Here is a 21,472-nt window from a genome sequence, read left to right as displayed (position 1 = left end):
CGCCAGGATTCTTCTAGTCTCAGTCAGACCATTAAGTCTGGTCTTTTTATGAGAATTTGGGGTCTGCATCTCACTGTTCTCCTTTTCCCTCAGGGGTTCTCTGTTGTGTTCCCTGTCAGGGCAGTCATTGGTTGTGGCCAGGCACCATCTAGTTCTTCTGGTCTCAGGATGATGTAAGTCTCTAGTTCATGTGGCCCTTTCTGTCTCTTGGGCTCATAATTACCTTGTGATCTTGGTGTTCTTCATTCTCCTTTGATCCAGGTGGGTTGAGACCAATTGATGCATCTTAGATGGCCGCTTATTAGCATTTAAGACCTCAGACTCTCAGTAACTTTTAATTGAAGATATGTTAATAATAACTTGGATGTATTGGGCTAAATAAGATGTTAAAATTAGTTTCACCAGTTTCTTTTTTTTGAACACAATTTCTTTTTTTTGAACACAGCTACTAGAAAATTTAAAATATTTATATCTTGCATTACATTTTAATAGGACAGCAATGATCTAGACTATCCATTACTGTTCAAATGCACCAGCCACTCCATGGGAGAAAGGTGTGGCATTCTGCTTCCATAAAGATTAAAGCCTTGAAAACCCTGTGGGGCAGTTGTACTCTGTCCTATGGGGTTGCTATGAATTGGAATTGACCCAGTGGGAATGGGTTATGTTGGGTTTGATTGTGACATTCATCTTGGAGCATGGGGGATTAGAATCTGGAGGGTTTACCATTTCTGACCCCACCTTCACCAACTCACTATAGAACCTCGGGCAAATCATTACCCTCTGAGCCTCAGTTTTGTCGTCTGTGAAATTGGGATTATGTCAGTATCTACATCACATGGTTTTGTGGAGAAATGAAATAATACACAAGAAGTACTTAGCCCTAGGCCAGGCACACAGAAGGTAGCCTTACCTAGGTTACCTGCTACTTTGACTATTATTCTTTTTAGTGAAGTCCCTCCCTCCTCTATGAATGGGGATAGCCCCTATCCAGCCTCCCTTTGAAAGTTTAAAAGTAACTGAGAACAGCAGAGGGACCATCTCTGAAGCCCACCACCCGCCGGCCTTTTCAGTGCAAGAAAAAATTCAGAAGAGCAGAAGATACCCAGGCCCAGAGAGGGTGCAGTCCAAGGTCATACAGCCCGCTGGGTGTAGGGCTGGATAAAAACCCGAAACAACACTGTCCTTCTGACCTTGAGGTCACCAATATGACCCCTCTAGTCAACCAGACTTCCAGGGCAGAGGTGGGAAGAGTCTCTTGGCTTACCTGACACACTAAAGATGGCGTCTCTTGGAGCGCCGCACGACTGCTTCGCCACACTCAAGATGGCGTCACACGCTCCTGGCGCAGGTTCCGGTTCCGGCTCCTTTGGCCAGGCTGGGGCACGGATAGCGTGGTGGGAGCAGCAATGGCGGACAGTCCTGTGGCAGAGCTGCTACTACGGCGGCTAGAGGCGGCCGATGGAGGCCTGGACAGCGCAGAGGTAGCGGCCGAGCTAGGCGTGGAGCACCAGGCCATGGTGGGAGCCGTGAAGAGCCTGCAGGCCCTGGGCGAGGTGAGCTGGGGCTGTGATGCCAGCCCTCTGCACTTAAGTACCTGCCGTGGCTGTGCCTGACGGGCCCTGCCTCCAGGCCAGACCACGTCAGGCCTGATGAGGGGTAATTGTATAGCATATGTGTACAGTCCGGGGTGCGCAGGCAGGGTTCTGGAAGGAGTGAGGGCCTGGGCTAACTCGCGTTCATTCATACAACAAACGTCCACTGAGGCATGTTTGGCGTGGGTGGTGCGATTTTGGACAAGATGCGATCGCTGCGGTCATGAAGGTTGCAGGCTAACGAGGAAGATGCTCAAGTGACCAGAGTGGTGGGGGAAGCACAGGGAACCTAGAGGTGACAGCTGACCCAGCCTTATGGGTTAGGGAGGCTCCTGGAGAAGGTGGCAGCAGGGTCAGATCTCTGCACTGAGAATAAAAGCCATGGCACTTTAGGATCAATGGGAGGGGGCAGACAGGTGGTTGCAGAGACCAACAGAGCCATAATTTTCGAGGCCTTCCGGATGTTTATCTCCCAGGAGTGCAGGGGAGCCATGGCAGGAGCTGGAGCCAGGAAGACATGCAGGCAGCCGGCTTCAGGGGCTGTCAACATCAGCTTTGAGAAGGATATGCAGGGGCAGAGTCTGCCACATCCTCGAGGTGAAGGAGTTGGTGTTTGGCTGTGGGAGGCAGCTGGCACGGAGCCGAGGCACGGCCTGAGATTCAGGGCAAGGCAGGAGAAGCACAGGTGACAGAGCAACAGGAGGAGGATGCTGAGGGGCCTCAGCATGCCATAATAGATGGCAGACTCATGAGGCCAGGACTCAGGAGGCAGATCTTGGCAGTTTATTTGTCGAGTTCACATTCTGTGCCCTGTTCTGATCTCAATTTGTCCAATCCTTGGCACAACCCTAGCATAATGACACTATTATCCCCATTTTGTGGTTGTGGCAACTGATGCTCAGCACTGTTCAGTAACTTGGTCTCAAAAAGGTCAGATAAACCCCAATGTGAGATTAGGTGCTCTGGCTGCAGAGCCCAAGCTCTTCCCCACCCGACAGTACAAGAAGGTCATCAGTGCAGGGGAAAGATCGAAGCTGAGGTGTATAGGGCTTGGCCAAGTGATACTGACATTGATGTAGGTCACAGAGTGCCAAGTAGTGGCAGTTTAATGTGGTTCAGCGTAATGACTGTAATGGTAATGATAACAACAATAATGATAGGAAATAATAACTTAGTAATAACAGAGTTTACGCAGGATTTACCATGTGTTAAGCTCTTTGTAATTTTCACGGGTATGAATTGGTTTACTTTTTGCAACAACTGCTGAGGTAGCATCCATCATTATTCTTTTCTTATGCATGAAGAAATTCACTCAAGGAGGTTAAGCAACTTTCCTGAGGTCACACAGTGAGTGAGGAGCAGAGCTGAGATTAGATCTGAGAGAGAGCGAGGACCTGTGGGCCCAACCAGCCCTGCCCCTGTCTGCTTGACCCTGGAACCATTATCCTCGTGCCTCGGATTCCTCACATGGACCTTCCCTGACGCTCTGGGATGCTGACACAAATCAGTTTACCTGAGACCTGGGAATCTGTCGCAGGTTTTCTGCCAGGCAACGTCATTAGTACTTTACCTCAGTATGGGAGGCATGAGCTATCGTAATAACGAGGCTCAGCAAGGGGAAATCCTTAAAGAGATTTCTCAGCTGGAAAGTGGCAGAGCTGGGATGTGAACACAGGCATCTGGCTTCAGGGGTAGTGCTGTGGTGAGGGGATGCCTGGCTCTGAACCCCACCCCTGCCTGTGCCCCTTTCCCCCATTTTCCTACAGATCATCGAGGCCGAGCAGCGTTCCTCCAGGCGCTGGGAGCTCACCACTGAGGGCGAGGAGATTGCCCGGGAGGGCAGCCATGAAGCCAGGGTGTTCCACAGCATCCCCCCAGAGGGCCTGGCTCAAAGCGAGCTCATGGTAGGGGCCTGGGGGGCAGAGGGCAGGGCTCAGGGATGTGATGGTTGCAGCCCTTGTGCCCCACTGACTGCAGCCTCTCCCCTAGCGACTGCCCAGTGGCAAAGTGGGCTTCAGCAAGGCCATGTCCAATAAGTGGATCCGCGTGGACAAGAGCACAGCTGATGGGCCCCGAGTGTTCAGAGTGGTGAGTCCCTGCAAACAGGTGGATGGGTGGGTGGGTGAGCCCCTTGCCCTCACTGTCCCTCACAGTCCATCATCACTGCAGGTGGACAGCGTGGCAGATGAGGTGCAGCGGCGGCTCCGCCTGGTCCAGTGTGGGGAGGCCGAGAAGTTGGGAGAGAAGGAGAGGAGCGAGCTCAGGAAGAGGAAGCTCCTGTCTGAAGTGTGAGTGGGCTGGAACCCCAATGTCACCTGCAAGGTCCCAGAGCTGGGTGTAGGGAGGGAGCTGACCTGCTAGTATGGGGCAGTGAGTGCTGGCAGTCTCCCCCATCCTCCCATACTGAGCACCTACTGTGTGCCACGCAGGGTTCTGGGCCTTGTGGCTATAGCCGTGAACCAGACGGGGCTTGGGGCTCTGCCCTTACACAGCTGACACCCCATTGGAGCAGATGCAGGGTGGTGCAGGGTTACCAGAACACAGACTGGAGTTGGCTCTACCACTTAGCTGTGTGATCTTGGCCAAGTTACCTGGTCTTTCTTGGTCTCCATGTCCTCACCTACAAACAAAATGGTCTCTTGTCATAAGGAATGAGTTCAGCGGAACAGCCTGGCACGGAATTAGTCTTCTAAAGGCTATCTGTGGTGGTTGTTCCCAGCTGTGTTCTGTGGTTTTCAACCAGACCCTGGCACACAGTATGTCCTCAACAAGCGTCTGTTGAGCAAAAGAACATGAGGAGATGGGGGGTGGGCAAGTAAGAGAATTTCAGGTGATGCCAAGTGTCAGGAAGGAAATAAAGCAGAGTGACTTGGTGGGTGGTGTTGGGGTCAGTGTCAGATAGAGATCAGGGAAGGCCTCTTAGAGGAGATAGCAGTGGCATCCCCTCCCCTGCTCTGGCCACAGGATCCTGAAGACCTACTGGGTGAACAAAGGGAGCGCCTTCAGCACCAGCATCTCCAAGCAGGAGACAGAGCTTAGCCCTGAGATGATCTCCAGGTACAGGGCGGCCCCAGCGTAGGCGGGGCAGGTGGGGCTGTGCAAGGGGTGGGGGGACAGCCCACACTGGACCCTGGCACCCTACACTCCACCCACAGCGGCTCCTGGCGGGACCGGCCTTTCAAGCCCTACAACTTCTCAGCCCGTGGTGTCCTCCCCAGTAGTGGCCACCTTCACCCCCTGCTCAAGGTCCGCACCCAGTTCCGGCAGATCTTCCTGGAGATGGGGTGAGCATGGGGCTGGAGGCAGGGCCAGGCCAGTGACTGGACATGGGCACAGGCAGGGCAGTCAGGCTGCATCTTCCTCCAGGTTTACTGAGATGCCCACCGACAACTTCATTGAGAGCTCCTTTTGGAACTTTGATGCACTCTTCCAGCCCCAGCAGCACCCAGCACGTGACCAACATGACACCTTCTTCCTACGAGGTGGGTTTTCTTCTGAGTTCTTAGCACTGTCAGAAATTAAGTGGATTCACATAGTTGTTGTTTACCTAACAGGAGAGCAGGTGGGTCACTTGGGTGCCTGGCTAGAGAAACATTGTCCTCATCGCTGCCATGACATCTAATGCTGACTAAGCACTTAGTGCGTGCCAGGCTCCATTCTTGCCTTCCCACAATCCTTAGAAAGTTGTACTGTTAGCCTTATTTTACAAATGAAGAAACAGGCAGAGAGAGAAGGTCACTTACTCAGGGTCGTACAGCTTGGAAGTGAAGTCAAGATTTGATCCCAGGCTTACCGGGCACGCCAAGGCCACATCTCTGGAAGAGCACAAGAATTCACACATTTGTGTAACAAACGTTCACTGAGCCCTTTCTGCGCGCCTGAGTTTCTGTTAAGCACAGGGGTCACAGCCGCAAACGAGACAGGGAAGTCCCTGCCTTGGTGAGACCTGCATTCCTAGTGGGGGGGTCAAGTGTTACCTCTCAAGCGATCTGGATAGTAGAGTAGATGGCAGTAAATGCACCAGGGAAAACCAGCACGGGGCATTGGTGTCAGTTTAGAATAAATTGACGTGCAAAGACTTCATCAGGAAGGAGTTGTTGAAGCAAAGACCAAAGGAGGCGAGGGAGGGAGCCATGTGGATGTCTGATGGAGGGAAGTTCCAGACAGAAGGAACAGCCACTGCAAAGACCCTGAGCCTCGTAGGAGGAAACACATCATTGAGGGGGCTGGGGAGAGTGGAAGAGATGAGGGCAGGGAGGTGATAGGGCAGAGTGTGCAGGGCCTTGTGGGTTGTGCAGTTTTTACTGCCACAGAGGGCTCTGGCCAGAGGACGGCTGTGGCTGACTCAGGTGCTCACAGGCATCCCCTGGCTGCTCTGGGCAGGAGGGTGGGTGCCGCACAGTTGTCTGTGTCCTCCGTGCGGTGGCTTCAGGCCCGGTGGGTAAGTGCTTGTTGACCAACCAGTTGATGCTCTGCTTCCGCCAGATCCGGCCGAGGCTGGGCAGCTCCCGATGGATTACGTCCAGCGGGTCAAACGAACCCACTCTCAGGGTGGCTACGGCTCACAGGGGTGAGGCAGGCCGAGGGCCTTGGGGTGTGGACGGGGAGGTGGGTGGGAGTTCAAGGGGCCCATCACGTACTTCCCACATTTTCTCCTGAAGGTACAAGTACGCCTGGAAGCTGGATGAGGCCCGTAAAAACCTGCTGCGCACACATACCACATCAGCGAGTGCCCGTGCCCTCTACCGCCTCGCCCAGAAGGTGTGGCTTGGCCCAGATGGGGGATCGGGGTGGGGAAACCATCCCATGTACCTGCTGACCCAGCCCCGGGCCTGGCCATCGCCCTTAGAAACCCTTTACGCCGGCTAAGTACTTCTCCATCGACCGTGTGTTCCGGAACGAGACCCTGGATGCCACACACCTGGCTGAGTTCCACCAGATCGAGGGTGTTGTGGCTGACCATGGCCTCACTCTGGGCCACCTCATGGGCGTCCTGCGAGAGTTCTTCACCAAGCTGGGTGAGCAGGCAGTTTGGGATGGGTGGCATTGGTGGGGGAGTCAAGGGTGCCTTGGTAGCCTGCCTCATCCTGGCCTCCTACTTCCCACCCCGCTTGCCCAGGCATCACCCAATTGCGCTTCAAACCGGCCTACAACCCCTACACAGAGCCTAGTATGGAAGTGTTCAGCTACCACCAAGGTACTCGGGGGTAGAGGATTCCCCCAGCCTGGAGTTAACCCCACAACAGCCAACTTCACACCCCACTTCCCATGCCCGGCATGTAGGCCTGACACCATCCCCATGCCCTTCCTCCCCACCAGGCCTGAAGAAGTGGGTGGAGGTCGGGAACTCCGGGATCTTCCGCCCTGAGATGCTGCTGCCCATGGGGCTCCCCGAGAATGTGTCAGTCATTGCCTGGGGGCTCTCCCTGGAGCGGTGAGTGCCTGAGCAGGCAGCTGACCCAGGAAGCACTCTGCTGTTTAGCTCTTAGCGACTTGGTTGGCATGGGGTCCTCAGAAGGGGCCAGGGATGACTTTTAGCATCATCCATCCATTCCTTCATGTGGCAGACATTTAGTAAGCACCTTCAGTGTGCCTTAATGAGCACCTGCTATGCTCCTGACCCTGTGCTCTGACCCAGATGGTGCTGAGGTTCCAGTGCCTTAAGGAAAACAACAGTTAGCAAGAAAAATAACCAAATCCAACAAATAAAATCTAGAATACGGCCAAGGGCAATAAGTGCTATAGCGAAGATAAAGTGGGAGGGAGTTAGGTGGTCAGGGAAAGCCCACTGAGGAGTGCATCTGAGCACATAATTAAATAAAGGAATAATCTCTGCAGATGTCTGAGGAGGGGTAGCCCAGGCGGAGGGAACAGTTAGTGCAAAGGCCCTGAGGCTGAGTGTGCCTGGTGCATTTGAGGGACAGTGAGGAGGCCACTGTGGCTGGAGCAGAGTAAAGGAGAGAGTGGGAGGGGACGGGGCAAATGGAGCAGGGCCTTGTGGGCTGAGGGGAGGAAGGTGGGAGCCTGGGAGGGCTGTGAGCAGGGGAGGGATGGGACCTGACTTAGTGGTAAACTGTGCCCCTTCCCCCCACAAAGCCCAACGATGATTAAATATGGCATCAACAATATCCGGGAGCTGGTAGGCCACAAGGTGAACCTGCAGATGGTGTACGACAGTCCCCTGTGCCGCCTGGATGCTGAGCCAGTACGCTCTCGGATGCAGGAAGCTGCGTGACATGGGTCACCAGGATAGCCCACACTCCTAAGCTGCCCAGCCTCTTTGTATCTCTCGACAGTGACCCCTTACATTTATGAGGCCTCTGTGAGGCCCCTGGTATCTCTTCCCCACCTGCTCCAGAGTCCCAGGGACAGGGGAGCAGGGATCAGGTATCTTCTGTTGTCCTTCCACGGTCTGTCCACCTACAAGGGTGGGCTGTCGGGAGGCCCGCATCCTAGCTGCTGGCTAATAAAGTGGGCAGTTGCCCTTACCTGGTACTTTTCCTTTGGATACAGGGATCTTGTTGGGGCCCCCCAGCTTAGCCTGCCACTTTACGGGGGCAATACTGGGTGCTGGAGCTACGAGTATGAAGGGTGGTGGGTTGAGGGTCTTGGATACTTGGGGTTCTGGCCAGCCTGAGCCAGGTCAGCTGGGAAGACTAGGTCCATCAAGCTCACTGGTGCCGAGCCCTCTTTTAGGTGAATGAAACAGAAACTCCCTCCCCCCTACACTTGCAGAGGGGGCATTTGGGAGTGGAGGGCAAAGGTGGTTGTCAGGGGCCCAGGAACTGGGATTCACCTGACTGGAGGGGCTTGGGAAGGGACAAGCTGCTCTTTTCAAAAACGATTTTCATAGGAACATCAAACAAGCCCAGAGTAGAGAGAAGAATAGAATAAATCCTCATTCCTATGAGACGGAGGTCAGACATGCCTCCTCTCACCATGAATCCATCCATCGACCACACTGAAGAACGAATGAGATTTTGCACCCAAACTCATTGCCTGCATTTGTTTGTGGAAGTATCTTAAATCGCAGCCATCTCATTGCTCATCCACATCCTTCAGGGCAGCACATTTTTGGAAACGTACAGTTTAAACCACAAGCTATTGCCAGTACCCCGCAAAACTGTCTGCCTGGGCTGGGCTCTCTGGAGGTCCCTGAGGTCAAATCTTTTATGTCAAATTAAATAATTCAGCAATACAGAAGAGGATTCATTCATGCAACAAAGGTGCACCTCCTGAGTGCCAGCAAGGTTGTAGGAGCTGAAGACCCAGAGGTGGACAAAACAGCTCCCTGCCCTCAGGCAGCTGACATTCTAGTGGAGGCAGGGCAGGTGATAAACAGATAAAAACAAATGCGGAGGGGAGGGGTAAAGAGGTGAAGATAAAGGCAGGTGTGGAAGGTGAAGAGCAGAGAGAGAGCCTCTTCAGTTACTTTAAAACAGATGAGAATGTAAGGGGCCAGGGGAAATAGATTAATGGGAACAACAACCAGAATGGAAATGAGAATGTTCACACATTATAGAGAACGTAACCCAGAGAACGTGATGTCTGACCTCTGACTTCACAAGGGGGAAGGAGACTCAAGATCAACAGCCCAAGGCTGATTACTATGAGGTGCAGGTCAGGCCTGTCTCCTCTGTCTTTGTTACCAATCCTGACACCAGCCATGCCTCCCATGGCACTCTTTACTTCTCTGCTGAGTTTAATAATTAGCTGCAGTGACCACACAGAACTTACAGATCATATTCATGATTATGGAGTATATTAGGAAGGTAACAATACAATTCAGGTTCAGGAACGCTCAAGAGCAGTTCTTCCATCAGGACAGCTTCTTCCCAGCTGGGCCTCTCCCCTGCACCAGCAAGGTTAAAAAGCTCTTTTAGCTCTGCTGATAAGTGCCCAGAGGCACCCCGCTCCAGCAGTAAGTTTCAGCTAGAAGGTGCTCAGCTCTAGCTCTGTGGGTAGGCAAACCTAGCTCCACCAAGTGTCCAAAGGCACTCAGTTTTCTCACTTCGTGGGCAGGGAAGCCATCATGCTTCTGCCAGTCTCCTGGGTCTGTTGCTTCTGGATTGCCGTTTCTCTGCCACTGCTTCTTGTCTTGCAATCTTGTTATAGCTCTTTCGTCTCCTGGTCTAGCAGGGTCTCAGTGCAGGGATCCCCGGTCCAAAGGGCACACCCCACTGTTGGCTCTTCTTCCTTGGTGGTGGTGAGATCCTCCTGCTCTGCAATTGGCTCACTTTTAAGCCTAGCAGGATGGCAAAACTGACCGATTTTGACTCAACAACCCTATAGGACAGAGTACAACTGCCCTGTAGGATTTCCAAGGAGCAGCTGGTGGATTCGAACTGCCGACCTTTTGGTTAGCAGCCTAGCTCTTAACCACTATGCCATTGGGGCCACAATTACCTTATTTGCAGTCCCACCGAAGTAGAGAGGCCACACATAAGTGATCCATTGCGCTGCAGTCACTGAACAATTTGTGTAGGAATTGTTGAATAAGAATCTAAACTTGTTTAAAACCTTCACCAAAAACACAGTAAAGTATTATTTGAAAAAGATGAGTAGGACATTAAAATTAAGAACTTCAGTACATAAAAAGACACTACTATTATGTTGTTAGCTGCCATTGAGTTGGCCCCCAGTTTACAGCAACTCTGTGTACAATGGAGGGAAATGCTGTCTGGTCCTGTGTCATTCCCATAATCGGTTGCAGATCAAACCATTGTGATCCGTAGGGTTTTCATTGGCTGATTTTCAAAAGTATGTCTCCAGGCCTTTCTTCCTAGTCCATCAGCCTGGAAACTTCACTGAAAGCTGTTCAGCATCATAGTAACACACAAGCCTCCACTGATGGAAGGAATCCACCCAGAATCGAACCTGAGTCTTGCACATGAAAGGTGAGAGTTCTACCACGGAATCATCACTGTCCCCCAAATTCTGTTTACCAGCTATTTATTAGACACACATTTTGCAAATGTTTTCTCCCAGCCTGTGGCTCCTGTGCTGAACATGATCGTTATTATTGTAACTATTATTCAGGGATTATTATTATTGCTATTATTATGAGATGTGGACCCAACCTTGTAAGGGCAAGACCTCGTCATGCTTTCAAGAAGCTTCTGGTTTTGGGGTGTACAGAGTACAGGTGATTCTGAATTAAGGTGGTAAATGCATACTGAGGGCAACAGGGAGCCATGGTCGTAATCGATGGGAAAGGTCAGAATTTTTCATCTGACAAGATTCCCTGGGGCAGAGCAGATGAAGTGAGACGTAAAGAATGAAAACATGCCTACTGGACTCCCGCAGTTCAGGGGTCAGCATTTGGGCCCCGGAGTCCTCGCACGTGCGAACCTAACGCACGCAGAAACCCCCTCCTCCCCACTAGGCGGCACCGACGCCGCCTGCACGCGCGGCCTCTGCACAGCCCAACCGCCGCCTAACTGCCGGCTCCGCCCCGCTGCTCGCAGAGAATAGCCGAAGCGAGGCGGGTTCCGAATGCGCGCGCCTTGCCACGTGCGCGAGAGTAGTCCGTGCTGGGGGCGGGGCTGGCGCGTGCGCACAGGGGTGCGAGTGTGAAGGCGGGAAAAGGCGGGATGGAGCGACAGGGAGTACGCAGAGCTTGTTTAGTTCGCGCGGGCGTCGGGCAGAGAACGGCCGCGACGCCGGGCTTTTCCCGCAGGCCCGAGCCCCCAGCTTGTCTCCTATCAATGGGACCGCCTTTTGTCCCGCCCAGCCCTGATCTCACTGACCGACCGCGCCCTGACTGACGGACTAAGTGACGCGCTGACAGCTTCGCTCTGACGAACAGGCTTCCGCGCATGGCGCGTGGCGGGAGCGGGATAGAGAGAGTTTCAGACACCCATGCACCGCACCCGTTTCTTTTATTATTCTTTTCTTTACCCCTCTTCTCCTTCCTTGAAGGACTTGAGACGGCACCAGTTAAGATCCCTGGCCCTCCAGCGCCCCTCGCACAGTCTCTCCCCTCAGCCTAGCCCCTCCAGGTCTCCCCGCCTCCTTCCTGGACCCTCACTGCAGGGTGCCCCCACCCCACCGCCCCAACGTGGTGGTGCCCACCCCAGCTTGGCCATCCTCTGACGAGGGTCCCCACCGTGCTGAAGTGGCACACGGAGGTGCCCGGGAGCTGAGGGGGCTGGAGGAGGCCGGCCGTGCCGTCCCTCCCTACCTCAGCCTCTCAAGCCTGGCTGTGCTCACAGGTGGACATGTCCCACGTGGAGGCCAAGGACCAGGAGCTGCAGCTGTTGGGGGATAGCAAGGAGCATCAGCAGGGCGAGGAGAACCGCGATGATGAAGCTGGTATTGGACCAGCTAGGTGAGGACCAACTGGCCCATCGGGTCCAAACAAGCCCTGTGACCCTCTCCTTCACGCCTGTCTTCCGCTAGACCACACGTGTCTGCTCTTCTGCATCCATTCCACATATATCAATGGGGCATCGCCCCTCTTGCCAGGGATGGCTCTAGGTTCTGGGGACACAGCAGTGAGCTGACACACTGGAGGAGGAGACAGACAGTAAAGTCATGATTATATAATAGGAGATGATAAGTGCTATGGAGAAAAATGGGGAGAGTGTGATGGGTAGCTAGTTTCAATCCAAGGATAAGGAAAGGTTCCACTGAGGAGCTGACAAAGGAACTATGTGGGTAGGGATAATGGTGCTCCAGTCAGAGGAAGAGCACCTGGAAAGGCCAGGAGGGAGAACTTTGTTGGACCAGCATAAGTAAGAGGAAGATAGTAAGAGAGGTAGTGAGACTTTGGATGTTAATGTGTGATGGAAGCTATGAAAGGGTTTAGAATAGGTGAGTGAATGATGACGCTACAGCAGGGGTCAGCAGACTACGGCTGGCAGGCCACATATAGTCCACCGCCTGTTTTCGTCAATGAGGATTCTTTTTTTTTTAATGGTGGTGAAAATATACACAAGACCTTCACCGATTTCCACACGTACGATTCAGTGGCATTGATTACATTCTTCAAGTTGCGCAACCATTTTCTCTCACTATCCTTTTCCAACTTATTCCAACACCGTTAACAAAAACTCAATGACCCCTAAACAAAAACTCTCCCTTCCCCACTCCCCCCCACCCCAACAACCACTAGTAATCTTTGTTTTCTATATATTTGATTATTATATATAAGTGAGATCATACGATTTGTCCATCTGCAACTGGCTTATTTCACTCAGCATAATGTTTTCTAGGTTCAGCTATGCTGTGGCATGCGTCAGGTCTTCATTTCTCTTTATGACTCAGTAATATTCCATTGTATGTATATGCCGCATTTTTTTTTTTATATATATTCATCTGTTGATGGACATTTCCAGTGTTTTCACGTTGTGGTTATTGTAAAAAGTGCTGCAATGAACACTGATGTACAGGTTTCTGTTTTGTGTTCCTGCTTTCACTTCTGGGTGTATAGCTAGGATTGGGATCACTGGGTCCTATAGTAGTTCTGGAAGCCTATGTTCAACTTTTTGAGGAACCACCGAACTATTCTCCATAGCAGCTGTACCATTTTACATTTCCACCAGCAATGGATGAGGGTTCCAGCTTCTCCGAAATCTCGCCAACACCTGTTTTTTGGTTTGGTTTGGTTTGGTTTTGTTGATTGTTGCCATTCTAATGGGTGTGAGGTGGTTTCTCATGGTGGTTTTGATTTGCATCTCTAATGGCTAATGACATTGAGCATCTTTTCATGCGCTTGTTGGCTGTTGGAATATCCTCTTTGGTAAAATGTTCAAGTCCTCTACCCATTTTTTGAATGGGTTATTTGTCTTTTGTTGTTGTCATAGAAGTTTTATATATATTTTGGATATTAGACTCTTATCAGATATATGGTTCCTGAAATTTTCTTCCAATCTGTAGGCTGTCGCTTCACTTCGTTGATAAAGCCCTTTGATGAACGAAAGTATTTAATTTTCATGAGGTTCCTTTCATCTATTTTGTCTTTTGCTGCTGGTACTTTTATTGCCATGTCAGATATTAATGCATTGTTAAAAACTAGGTCCCACAGCCTTGTCCCTACATTTTCTTCTAAGAATTTCCTGGTTTTAGTTTTCACATTTAGGTCCTTTTTCCATTTTAATTTGGTTTTTGTATATGATGTGAGGCAGGGATCTTGGTTCATTCTTCTGCATGTGAAAATCCAGTTTTCCCAGCACCATTTATTTAAGAGACTCCTTCTTCCCTATTGAATAGACTTAGCACCCTCGCACTCTTGCTGAAAATCAATAGAATCATATAGATGTGTGAATTTATTTCTGGACTCTCAATTCTGTTTTGCTGGTCTATGTATATGTCTGTTATTATACCAGCACCAAACTGTTTTAATTAGTGTAGCTTTATAGTCTTTTTTTTTTTTATATAGTATGTTTTGAAATCAGGTAGTGTGAGTCTTCCTACTTTATTCTTCTTCAAGATTGCTTTGAGGTCGCATGCCCTTGCATATAAATTTGAGGATTGGCCTTTCCATTTCTGCAAAGAAGGCTGTTGAAATTTTGATGAGGATTGCATTTAATTTATATATTGCTTTGGGCAATAGAATATTTGTGCACACGTTTTTGTGTGGACATACATTTTTCATTTCCCTTGGTTGGAATTGCTGGGTCAGAGAAGCAACATGGTCAGGTTCATGTTATAAAAAGATACTGGCTGTTTTGTGGAGAATGGTTGGGAGGGGGCAGAAGTAGATGTGGGAGATCAGGTGGGAAGCTCCTGCAGAGGTGGCATCTAGCAGGGGAGACATCTAACAGGGGAGATGGAGAGAAGTGGATGGCCCTGGGGGGTCATTTAGTGAGGTAAGGGATGAGTCGAGGATCTCTCCTGGTCATGGTGTGCTGGATCTGCCACCTCCTGGTTTGCAAGGGCCAATTCTGCACATCTCAACTTGGTGTTTAGTGGCTTCACATTGGTAGTTTGAAACTGGCTATGGTGTGAGTCTTTGAACCATGGAAATTGGCACACACTCTAAATTAGGGCTCCCCCCTCCCACCTTCTCCCAGAGAGCCAGTTGCTAAGTGCTTACCAGCACACCATTGCTCCCAGCTTTCCTGCTTGTAATGGTTTCCAGTAGGTGCTGGTTTCTTTGGAAGTGGCAAAAGCGTTTTGTTTCACCCTTGTTGAGTTTGAGGTGACTGGGACATCCATATGAATATGTCAAAGGGATGTTGGCCTTTCTGATCTGGCACTCAGGGTGGGGGTAGGGGCTGGAGATGGCACTAGGGGAGTTGTCGTTTCAGATGGCATTGGCAGCTGTGGAGTGAATGAGCTCACCTAGGGAGAGAGTGAGAAGAAGCCAGGCTCAGGATAGGGCCCTGAGGACTCCAGAGATAAAGCCAGCTTCCTCTTAACCTCACAAAGTCCTCTGTTCTAAAGTGGGTCACAGACTGGAACAGTTTCTAGGTGTGTGCTGTCAGTTGGAGACCAGAAAAACTGAGGAAATAGTTGAAGTCATTTATTTGATAATGTCTTACTGCCTGCCAATAGCATGTCTAGACCAGGATCTATGTGAAGAAACATAGACAATTACAAATAATTTAGAGACTCAAAGGAGTTCCACAAGAGCTTTGGGCTGAAAAACAGGTGGATTAGAACCAGTGCAAGGGCCGTTTAATAGATCCAGCCTCAGACACTCAGCAACACAATTAAAATGTTAACACATTTCTGGAGAGAAAAGTGGAGGGTGAGGAAGGGGCCCTCAGCTTCTATTGGAACCCTCCCCCTTCCTGGCTATACTTCAGTGAAACATCGTTTTGCCCGAGAGCCAGAGATTCTGTTGTGTTCCTCCTTGAATGCATGATTAGCTTGCCTCCCCACCTGGGACCACCGCCTGCAGTGGTCATAAGTGGCTGGCGGATTGTCTACTTGTATATCTGTTAGAGGCCACGGAGGGAGGGCGTCACAAGCGGCGGCTCTGGCTCACACGTCTGCCAGTCACAGCTTTACCTGGAGCGAACAGATGGTCTCTTTGCTGAGACCCATTTCCTCCGTGCCGTTCTGGGCCCCCTGCCAGTCTGGGTCCTGCTTGGGAACTATGTCCTAATCCTCACAGCTGAATTAGGGAATCCTTAGAAGGACAGACCATAATAGATGAGCGCAGCGATGTGTTTGGAGTGCCCACCCCACAGCCCAACCCTTGTGCAGGCCACGTACACCCAGCCTGCTGTGTTGGGCTGACTTCCACTCCCTGGCCTCTGTCCAGGGTTCTGCAACAGAAGCAGGCCCAGGAATGGGGGAAGCCAGTGGAGAGGACACTGTGCATTTTGTTTATTAAAGTTAATTGGTGAATGCAGGCCCAGGGAAGCCTGTGACTCATTAGCATCCTGATTAATATACAGCTGGTGAGTATTAAGAAAAATGAAATGGAAAGGAATACATTCCCAAAGGAGGGACTGGAAAAATGAAGCTCTCTGCAGACATCTGATACAGGTCTTTGTTCCACAAAGAAATTTGAATTCACTGAATCCAAGTGATTTTTCACCATTTTCATAGCTGCCATGAAAACCTGTTCCACTGTCATCTCTTGAGCCTTAGAAGAGAACAACTTTTAACTATCAGCAGCTCAATTAGGTTGTGAACAATTACACAAAAAGAAATGCCTGGTTATATCACTGAATTTAATTTCAGGATCCTTAAATTGTTCAGACACTCTAGGAGAAGTTGAGACCACAAGGCATACTGAGGGTACTAGGAGCCTTGAGAGAAGGAATGTTACAACCAGCTCCATCTGTAGTTCATTTATTTAGGTATTCAACAAACATTTATGAAGCCTTTAAACTAGTTGTCATTGAGTCAATTCCAACCCATAGCAACCCAAAGTGTGTCAGAGTAGAACTGTGCTCCATAAGGTTTTTCAGTGGCTGATTTTCCAAAGCACCACTGGGTGGACTTGAACTGCCAACCTTTCAGTTAGCAGGCCACACACGTTAACCATTTGCACCACCTGGGGACTCTTCTGAAGCCTTTGGGGTTCTGTAAAACAGATGAGTAGAATGCAGTCCCCACCCTTCCATGAGGTTACTGATGTTATAGGCTCTTAATTACAGCATTGGGATCAGCACTGTAAGAAAGGCTTGGCAGAGATGCAGTGGGGGTGCAGGAGCGGAAGCTCTGAATGTTGTGTGGTGAAGGAGGCAGAAAGGGAAGGTCATTCCAGGCAGAAGCTGATGTGTTTTGGTGAAGCTGCGGAAAGGTCCAAATTGCTGGCAATAGAAGAAGATAAGGCTGGAAAAGGACAGTAGAGGCCGGGGCCTGGAAGCCTTGTGTGCTGTGCTGAGGAATTCAGACTTGATCTTGTGGCTGATGGGGAGCCATCTTCAGCTGTCAAGCAGGGATGGGGAACTGGATTGCAGTTTAGAAGCTCACCAGGACCCAGGTGAGAAGTTATAAGAGGGGGGTTGCACATGATGGATCTGAGTGATGTTTAAGAGGCAGAAATGAGAGGATATAGTGATAGGATGTGAAGGGACAGAGAGAGCCAGACTCTAGGCTGACTGCTAAGTTTCTGACTTCGGAATAGGTAAGGTGGCTTTTGGTGTCACTCACCAAAAAGAAGAAAGATGAAATCGAGTTGGGGGGAAAATGATTTTGGTTTGCAAATACAGAGTTTGAGATACCTTTGAGGACATCCAGGTAGAGACAGCCTGGAGGTAGGTGCATGTGTTGATTGGGAGCTGAGGAGAGAGGCCTGAGCTGGAGACGATAAGGTTGGGAGTCATCAGCGTGTGGATGGTGCTGAGAGCCCTCGTTAGTCGTGCATTCACGTATTCAGCACACACTTGTTACCCCTGCTGCAAGGGGTACCCAGCCCACTGTAAGGGGTAGATACTGGGAATACCAAGATGAATGAGATGTGGCCCTGGCCCTCCAGGAGACTACTCGGGGAGGCTGAGATGTAGATAGTGACTCCGTGTGCCCTTAACCCAGCCAGGGAAGACTTTTCAGAGGAAGCAGGACTTAGGTAGGAAAAGGGAGTACTGAGAGATCCCAGGGGCTGAAACAGTGCTTTTGGAGGATGACAGGCTATGGGTTGTGGAGTGGAGTGGTGGGCAGAAGATTAACCTGTGAGGTCAGCAGAGGGAAGGGATGGCAGGCCTCGCTGCACAGCAGGGGTGTGAATGAGGGCATCCAGGAAGAGAGTGTACAGGGAACAGAGGAAAGGCCAAGGGGTGCCAATCCATCCAGGGCAGAGGGAGGCGAACCAGACGACTCAGAAGCAGTGGCAGTAAAGAAGTGATCAACAGCACCAGCTGCTGCTGAGAGGTCAAGGGAGTTACAGTCTAAAGGGTCTGCTGGTTTAACCACATGTCACTGGAAAGGAGCTGTTACACTTGAGACCTGGGACAGGAACCTGATGGCAGCAGGTTGAGAAGTGAGTGAAACATAAGGAAGTGTACTCAGAAAGTATAGGCAGCTCTTTTAGAACCCTGACCATGATGGGGAGGGAAAAGAGAGGTGGCTGGCTGAAGGAGACCTGGGATGACAGGGAGGTTGTGTGTGTGTGTGTTTTCAAGATGGAGGTGGTATATGCTAAGGGGAAAGAGCCAATAAAAAAAAGGAGAAATTAAAGATACAAAAAGAGGCAAGGGTATGAGGGATGGGACCCGGAGCTAGGCAGAGGCACAGAATGTCTCTCCCACTGAGGGTTGGAAAGAGGAAGGGTGGTTGTGGATTTATGATGGGGGGCGGGGGGAGTGCAGAAAGCAGAGGGAGTTATTGGCCTGCACTGTTCCCATACCTGCTCAGGTTAAGGGGAAGCAAGTGCGGGGGTCAGGGACAGGTGAATTATGAAGGCTTGGGTTGACTGATGGGAAGAATGAGAGAGGGAGGGTGACCAGATGGCGAATAGCCCTGAGGACCCTCCAGAAGATAGAGCCAGGAATTGGCAGCGGCCCTATATCAGGATAATAATCAGCATAAATCAAATCCCCACTTTTTAGTTTTCTGAAGTCTGACACTACTTGCAACGTGCAGCACTTCTCGCCCTGACTCAAGCCACCTGGAGCTAGGTCAGAACTCGAGATCTCACTGTCCTACCAACTGCCAGCCACAAGCTTGGGATCCCTTCTGGGCTTCCTAACTTCTGACCTGCTGGCTCCCACAACTCCTTTGGGTTGTGGAAATGACTCTTCCGAGTTGTGAGAATGATTTCCTGGAACAACTCACAGAAAGTGTTATACCTACAGATTGATTATAGCAAAAAAGGGTACCAATCATCATCAGCATAAAGAGACTCTTAGGGCAAGGTCAGGGAGGGTTCCCAATGCAAGTTTTTGTGTCCCAAAGGGGTCATGTCACCCTCTTGAGACCAGATGTTTTCAACAACCAGGAAGCCCATGGAGCTTCTGTGTCCAGAGTTTTTATTGGAAAGTTTATTATGTGATGCAAACTCCAGCCCCTCTTCCCTGAGGTCAGTCAGTACGAGATGATGCTGAGGTATTAGTGATGGATCTTTCTGACCTGCCCAGTCCCCACCCCAGAGTTACCTCATCACCTCACCTAACCTGTTAGTTAGGTGTGGTCTGGAATCCTTATTGAAGACACTTAAATTCCAAGGGTTTTTTGTTTGTTTTAGAGATTATCTCTCATGAACCCAGGACAAAGGCCAAATTACTTTATGTATATCTCACACTCTGTTTATAGGGTTGTGATTTTTCCTGCAACACTCACAATCCTGAGTGTTGGAAAAGAGAAAGCACTTGGTTTTTTGAGCCAGACTGGGGTTATGGTGGCTGGGTGTGACAAGTCAAAGAGAAGAGGGGCATGAGGCCACCAGCAGGATACTACAGTGATGGATGGATCCCAGAGTTTAATTTGAACAGGAGGGAAAGGAGTGCTTGAGGTCTCAGGGAACTCAGAGACCAGGTTTTCCAGAACTCATTCCTGCAACTCTGTTACGATCATGAAAAGCATGGTTATTCTTTAAAAAGCTATCCATTCTATATTATCCACGTGCATCCAGATGCTACAAAAATCTGAATGTTAAAATGTAGACATGTCCCTGGTCTGAGTTAACCTCTTTCTTTGTCACTTATCCCTGGAAAAAAAAAGAGTAATTGCAGCTAAACAATATAATTAAAAAGACCCTCTGCAGGCAAGTCCATCCAACTTGTGGCGACCCCTTGTGTCACAGAGTAGGACTGCTCCCTAGGGTTTCCTTGGCTGTAATCTTTACAGAAGCAGATCACTAGGCCTTTCTTATACAGTGCTGCTGGGTGGGTTCAAACTGCCAACCATTATGTTAGTAGGCGAGCGCAAACCATCCGTGCCACCTGGAACACCTAATTTTAGGCTAGAATCCTTTGTTCCACAGGAAAACGTCTTTTTGCAAGAATGCTTAGGGAGTGGTCCTTTCTAGATATTTGTTTTTTCTAGCTGTTCATTCGGTTTGGCTTTTTTAGCCAAAATTTTCACTTTTCAGGCATATTTCATTTCACAATATTTAATTAAATTACATCATTGTAGTCTAGTCACATACACAACTCACAAGTGGTGTGGAACAAACACAGCTAAGTCTTAAGAGGCGTCTGCCTTCCTAGCTGGGAGCAGAGACATGCAGGCACATTAGCCCCAGGTGGTCTCCATGCTGTGGGCATCACCCGCAGGTTCGGAAAGGAATGTAAAAAACCTTGGTAAAGCAGCAGGGTAGTGACACGACGTGGTCAGTGAGGAAAGCATCTATGCTATTCACAGCATCAACAGATGTATTTTAAAACTGTGGGGTCCCGAGGATTTTCTTGTTCTGGGACCTTAAAAGGTATATTTAATTGGTACCTCTGAGTCTGTTTTCTCAGTTATAAGATAGGATACTACCCCTGCCTCTCAGGGTGGTCGTGTGAATGAAATAACCTAGGAAAAGTGCCAGCTATCTCTGAGGAGAGGCAGATAACACAGTTCTTCTCCCACCATGTAGCTAATTCAAATCAGCCATTCAGGAGAATTTGGTGCTGATCTGAGTTTTCTGTAATTTCAGAAGTCAAGTTTCTAGCCCCTCTATTGCTACCTCCAGCGCCAACCGCCAGATGATGCTGGAAGGGAAGTCAGGATCCTATTTTTCTTCTCTGGACTCAAGCATCGAGATTTTGAAGAAAAGAGCCCAGGAGCTCATCGAAAACATCAACGAGAGCAGGCAAAAGGACCACGCACTCATGACCAACTTCAGGGACAGCCTTAAGATTAAGGTGACAGACTCCCCCAGGCCCACAGCGAAACCTCAGCTGGAGGGGGTGGGTATTCTTATGTAAAAGGGGAGGGGATAAACCATCATTTCACATCTGTTATGTTTTAGGCACGGTGCTAGGCAACTTGCATATAGTATCTCGTTTTACCCTTCCTTCAATCTTGCAAAGAGATTGGACCCATTTTGTGGATGAGAAAACTAAGGTTTGGAAATAATTTGACAGAGTGGCAGCTAGGATGAAGAACCAAGGTCCCTCTGCATCCAAAGCCAGCCCTCTTATTTCATGCAATGGCTAATGGCTATGGGGCGGGGTAGGGGGGTGCTGAGGCATAGCTTACTTTATCACACCCATATTTCCTCCAGAAGCTGAATGATCTACATGGGAGTGTCAGGGGACTCCTTAACACATAGCTGAGGCATGGGTGGGCTTGTATCCAATTCAGCCAGCTACTCAGGTCTGATGTTCATTTTTGTGCCTGATGCTTCTTCAGAATGTATAGTGGATCCTGTGTGTGGAGCGGCTTGTTTACTTCACGTTTCATCTCTTGATGACAGGTCATCTCTTGATGACAGGCCGATTTTTTCCCTTGTTTTGCCCCTCCCATCCCTATCAATACACACCCTGGTACGTCATAGAAAATTAGGGAGTACAGAAAAGTGTAATGCAGTAGAAAAAGTATAAAAA

At 49.9% G+C, this 21,472-nt stretch overlaps 2 protein-coding genes across 2 annotated transcripts; both read left to right on the top strand.

Annotated features, from left to right (window-relative positions):
• The first annotated feature begins 1,367 nt into the window (after positions 1-1,367).
• On the top strand, positions 1,368-9,124 carry FARSA (phenylalanyl-tRNA synthetase subunit alpha). Its single transcript, XM_003413064.4, has 13 exons — positions 1,368-1,556; positions 3,362-3,499; positions 3,585-3,683; positions 3,765-3,883; positions 4,560-4,652; positions 4,751-4,879; positions 4,962-5,077; positions 6,081-6,165; positions 6,257-6,356; positions 6,445-6,613; positions 6,715-6,792; positions 6,915-7,029; positions 7,692-9,124. Exons 1-13 carry the CDS (start codon positions 1,410-1,412, stop codon positions 7,828-7,830), a joined length of 1,527 nt encoding a protein of 508 aa, XP_003413112.1. The 5' UTR covers positions 1,368-1,409; the 3' UTR covers positions 7,831-9,124.
• Positions 9,125-11,246: 2,122 nt separating this feature from the next.
• Positions 11,247-21,424, top strand: SYCE2 (synaptonemal complex central element protein 2). The gene is made up of 2 exons (XM_064280767.1): positions 11,247-11,925; positions 20,581-21,424. The coding sequence occupies exons 1-2, from the start codon at positions 11,816-11,818 to the stop codon at positions 20,849-20,851; spliced, it is 381 nt and encodes a 126-aa protein (XP_064136837.1). The 5' UTR covers positions 11,247-11,815; the 3' UTR covers positions 20,852-21,424.
• The last annotated feature ends 48 nt before the right edge of the window (positions 21,425-21,472 follow it).

This window comes from Loxodonta africana, chromosome 3, assembly GCF_030014295.1.
Source record: "Loxodonta africana isolate mLoxAfr1 chromosome 3, mLoxAfr1.hap2, whole genome shotgun sequence".
NCBI lineage: Eukaryota > Metazoa > Chordata > Mammalia > Proboscidea > Elephantidae > Loxodonta > Loxodonta africana.
This window is presented reverse-complemented; position numbering and strand designations above follow the sequence as displayed.

Coding starts and splice junctions, on each gene's coding strand:
- FARSA (XM_003413064.4), top strand. CDS start 1,410: ATGGCGGACAGTCCTGTGGCAGAGCTGCTACTACGGCGGCTAGAGGCG. Junction 5,078..6,080: donor TGACACCTTCTTCCTACGAG/GTGGGTTTTCTT, acceptor TGCTTCCGCCAG/ATCCGGCCGAGGCTGGGCAG. Junction 7,030..7,691: donor TGGGGGCTCTCCCTGGAGCG/GTGAGTGCCTGA, acceptor CCCCCCACAAAG/CCCAACGATGATTAAATATG.
- SYCE2 (XM_064280767.1), top strand. CDS start 11,816: ATGTCCCACGTGGAGGCCAAGGACCAGGAGCTGCAGCTGTTGGGGGAT. Junction 11,926..20,580: donor GCTGGTATTGGACCAGCTAG/GTGAGGACCAAC, acceptor CTGTAATTTCAG/AAGTCAAGTTTCTAGCCCCT.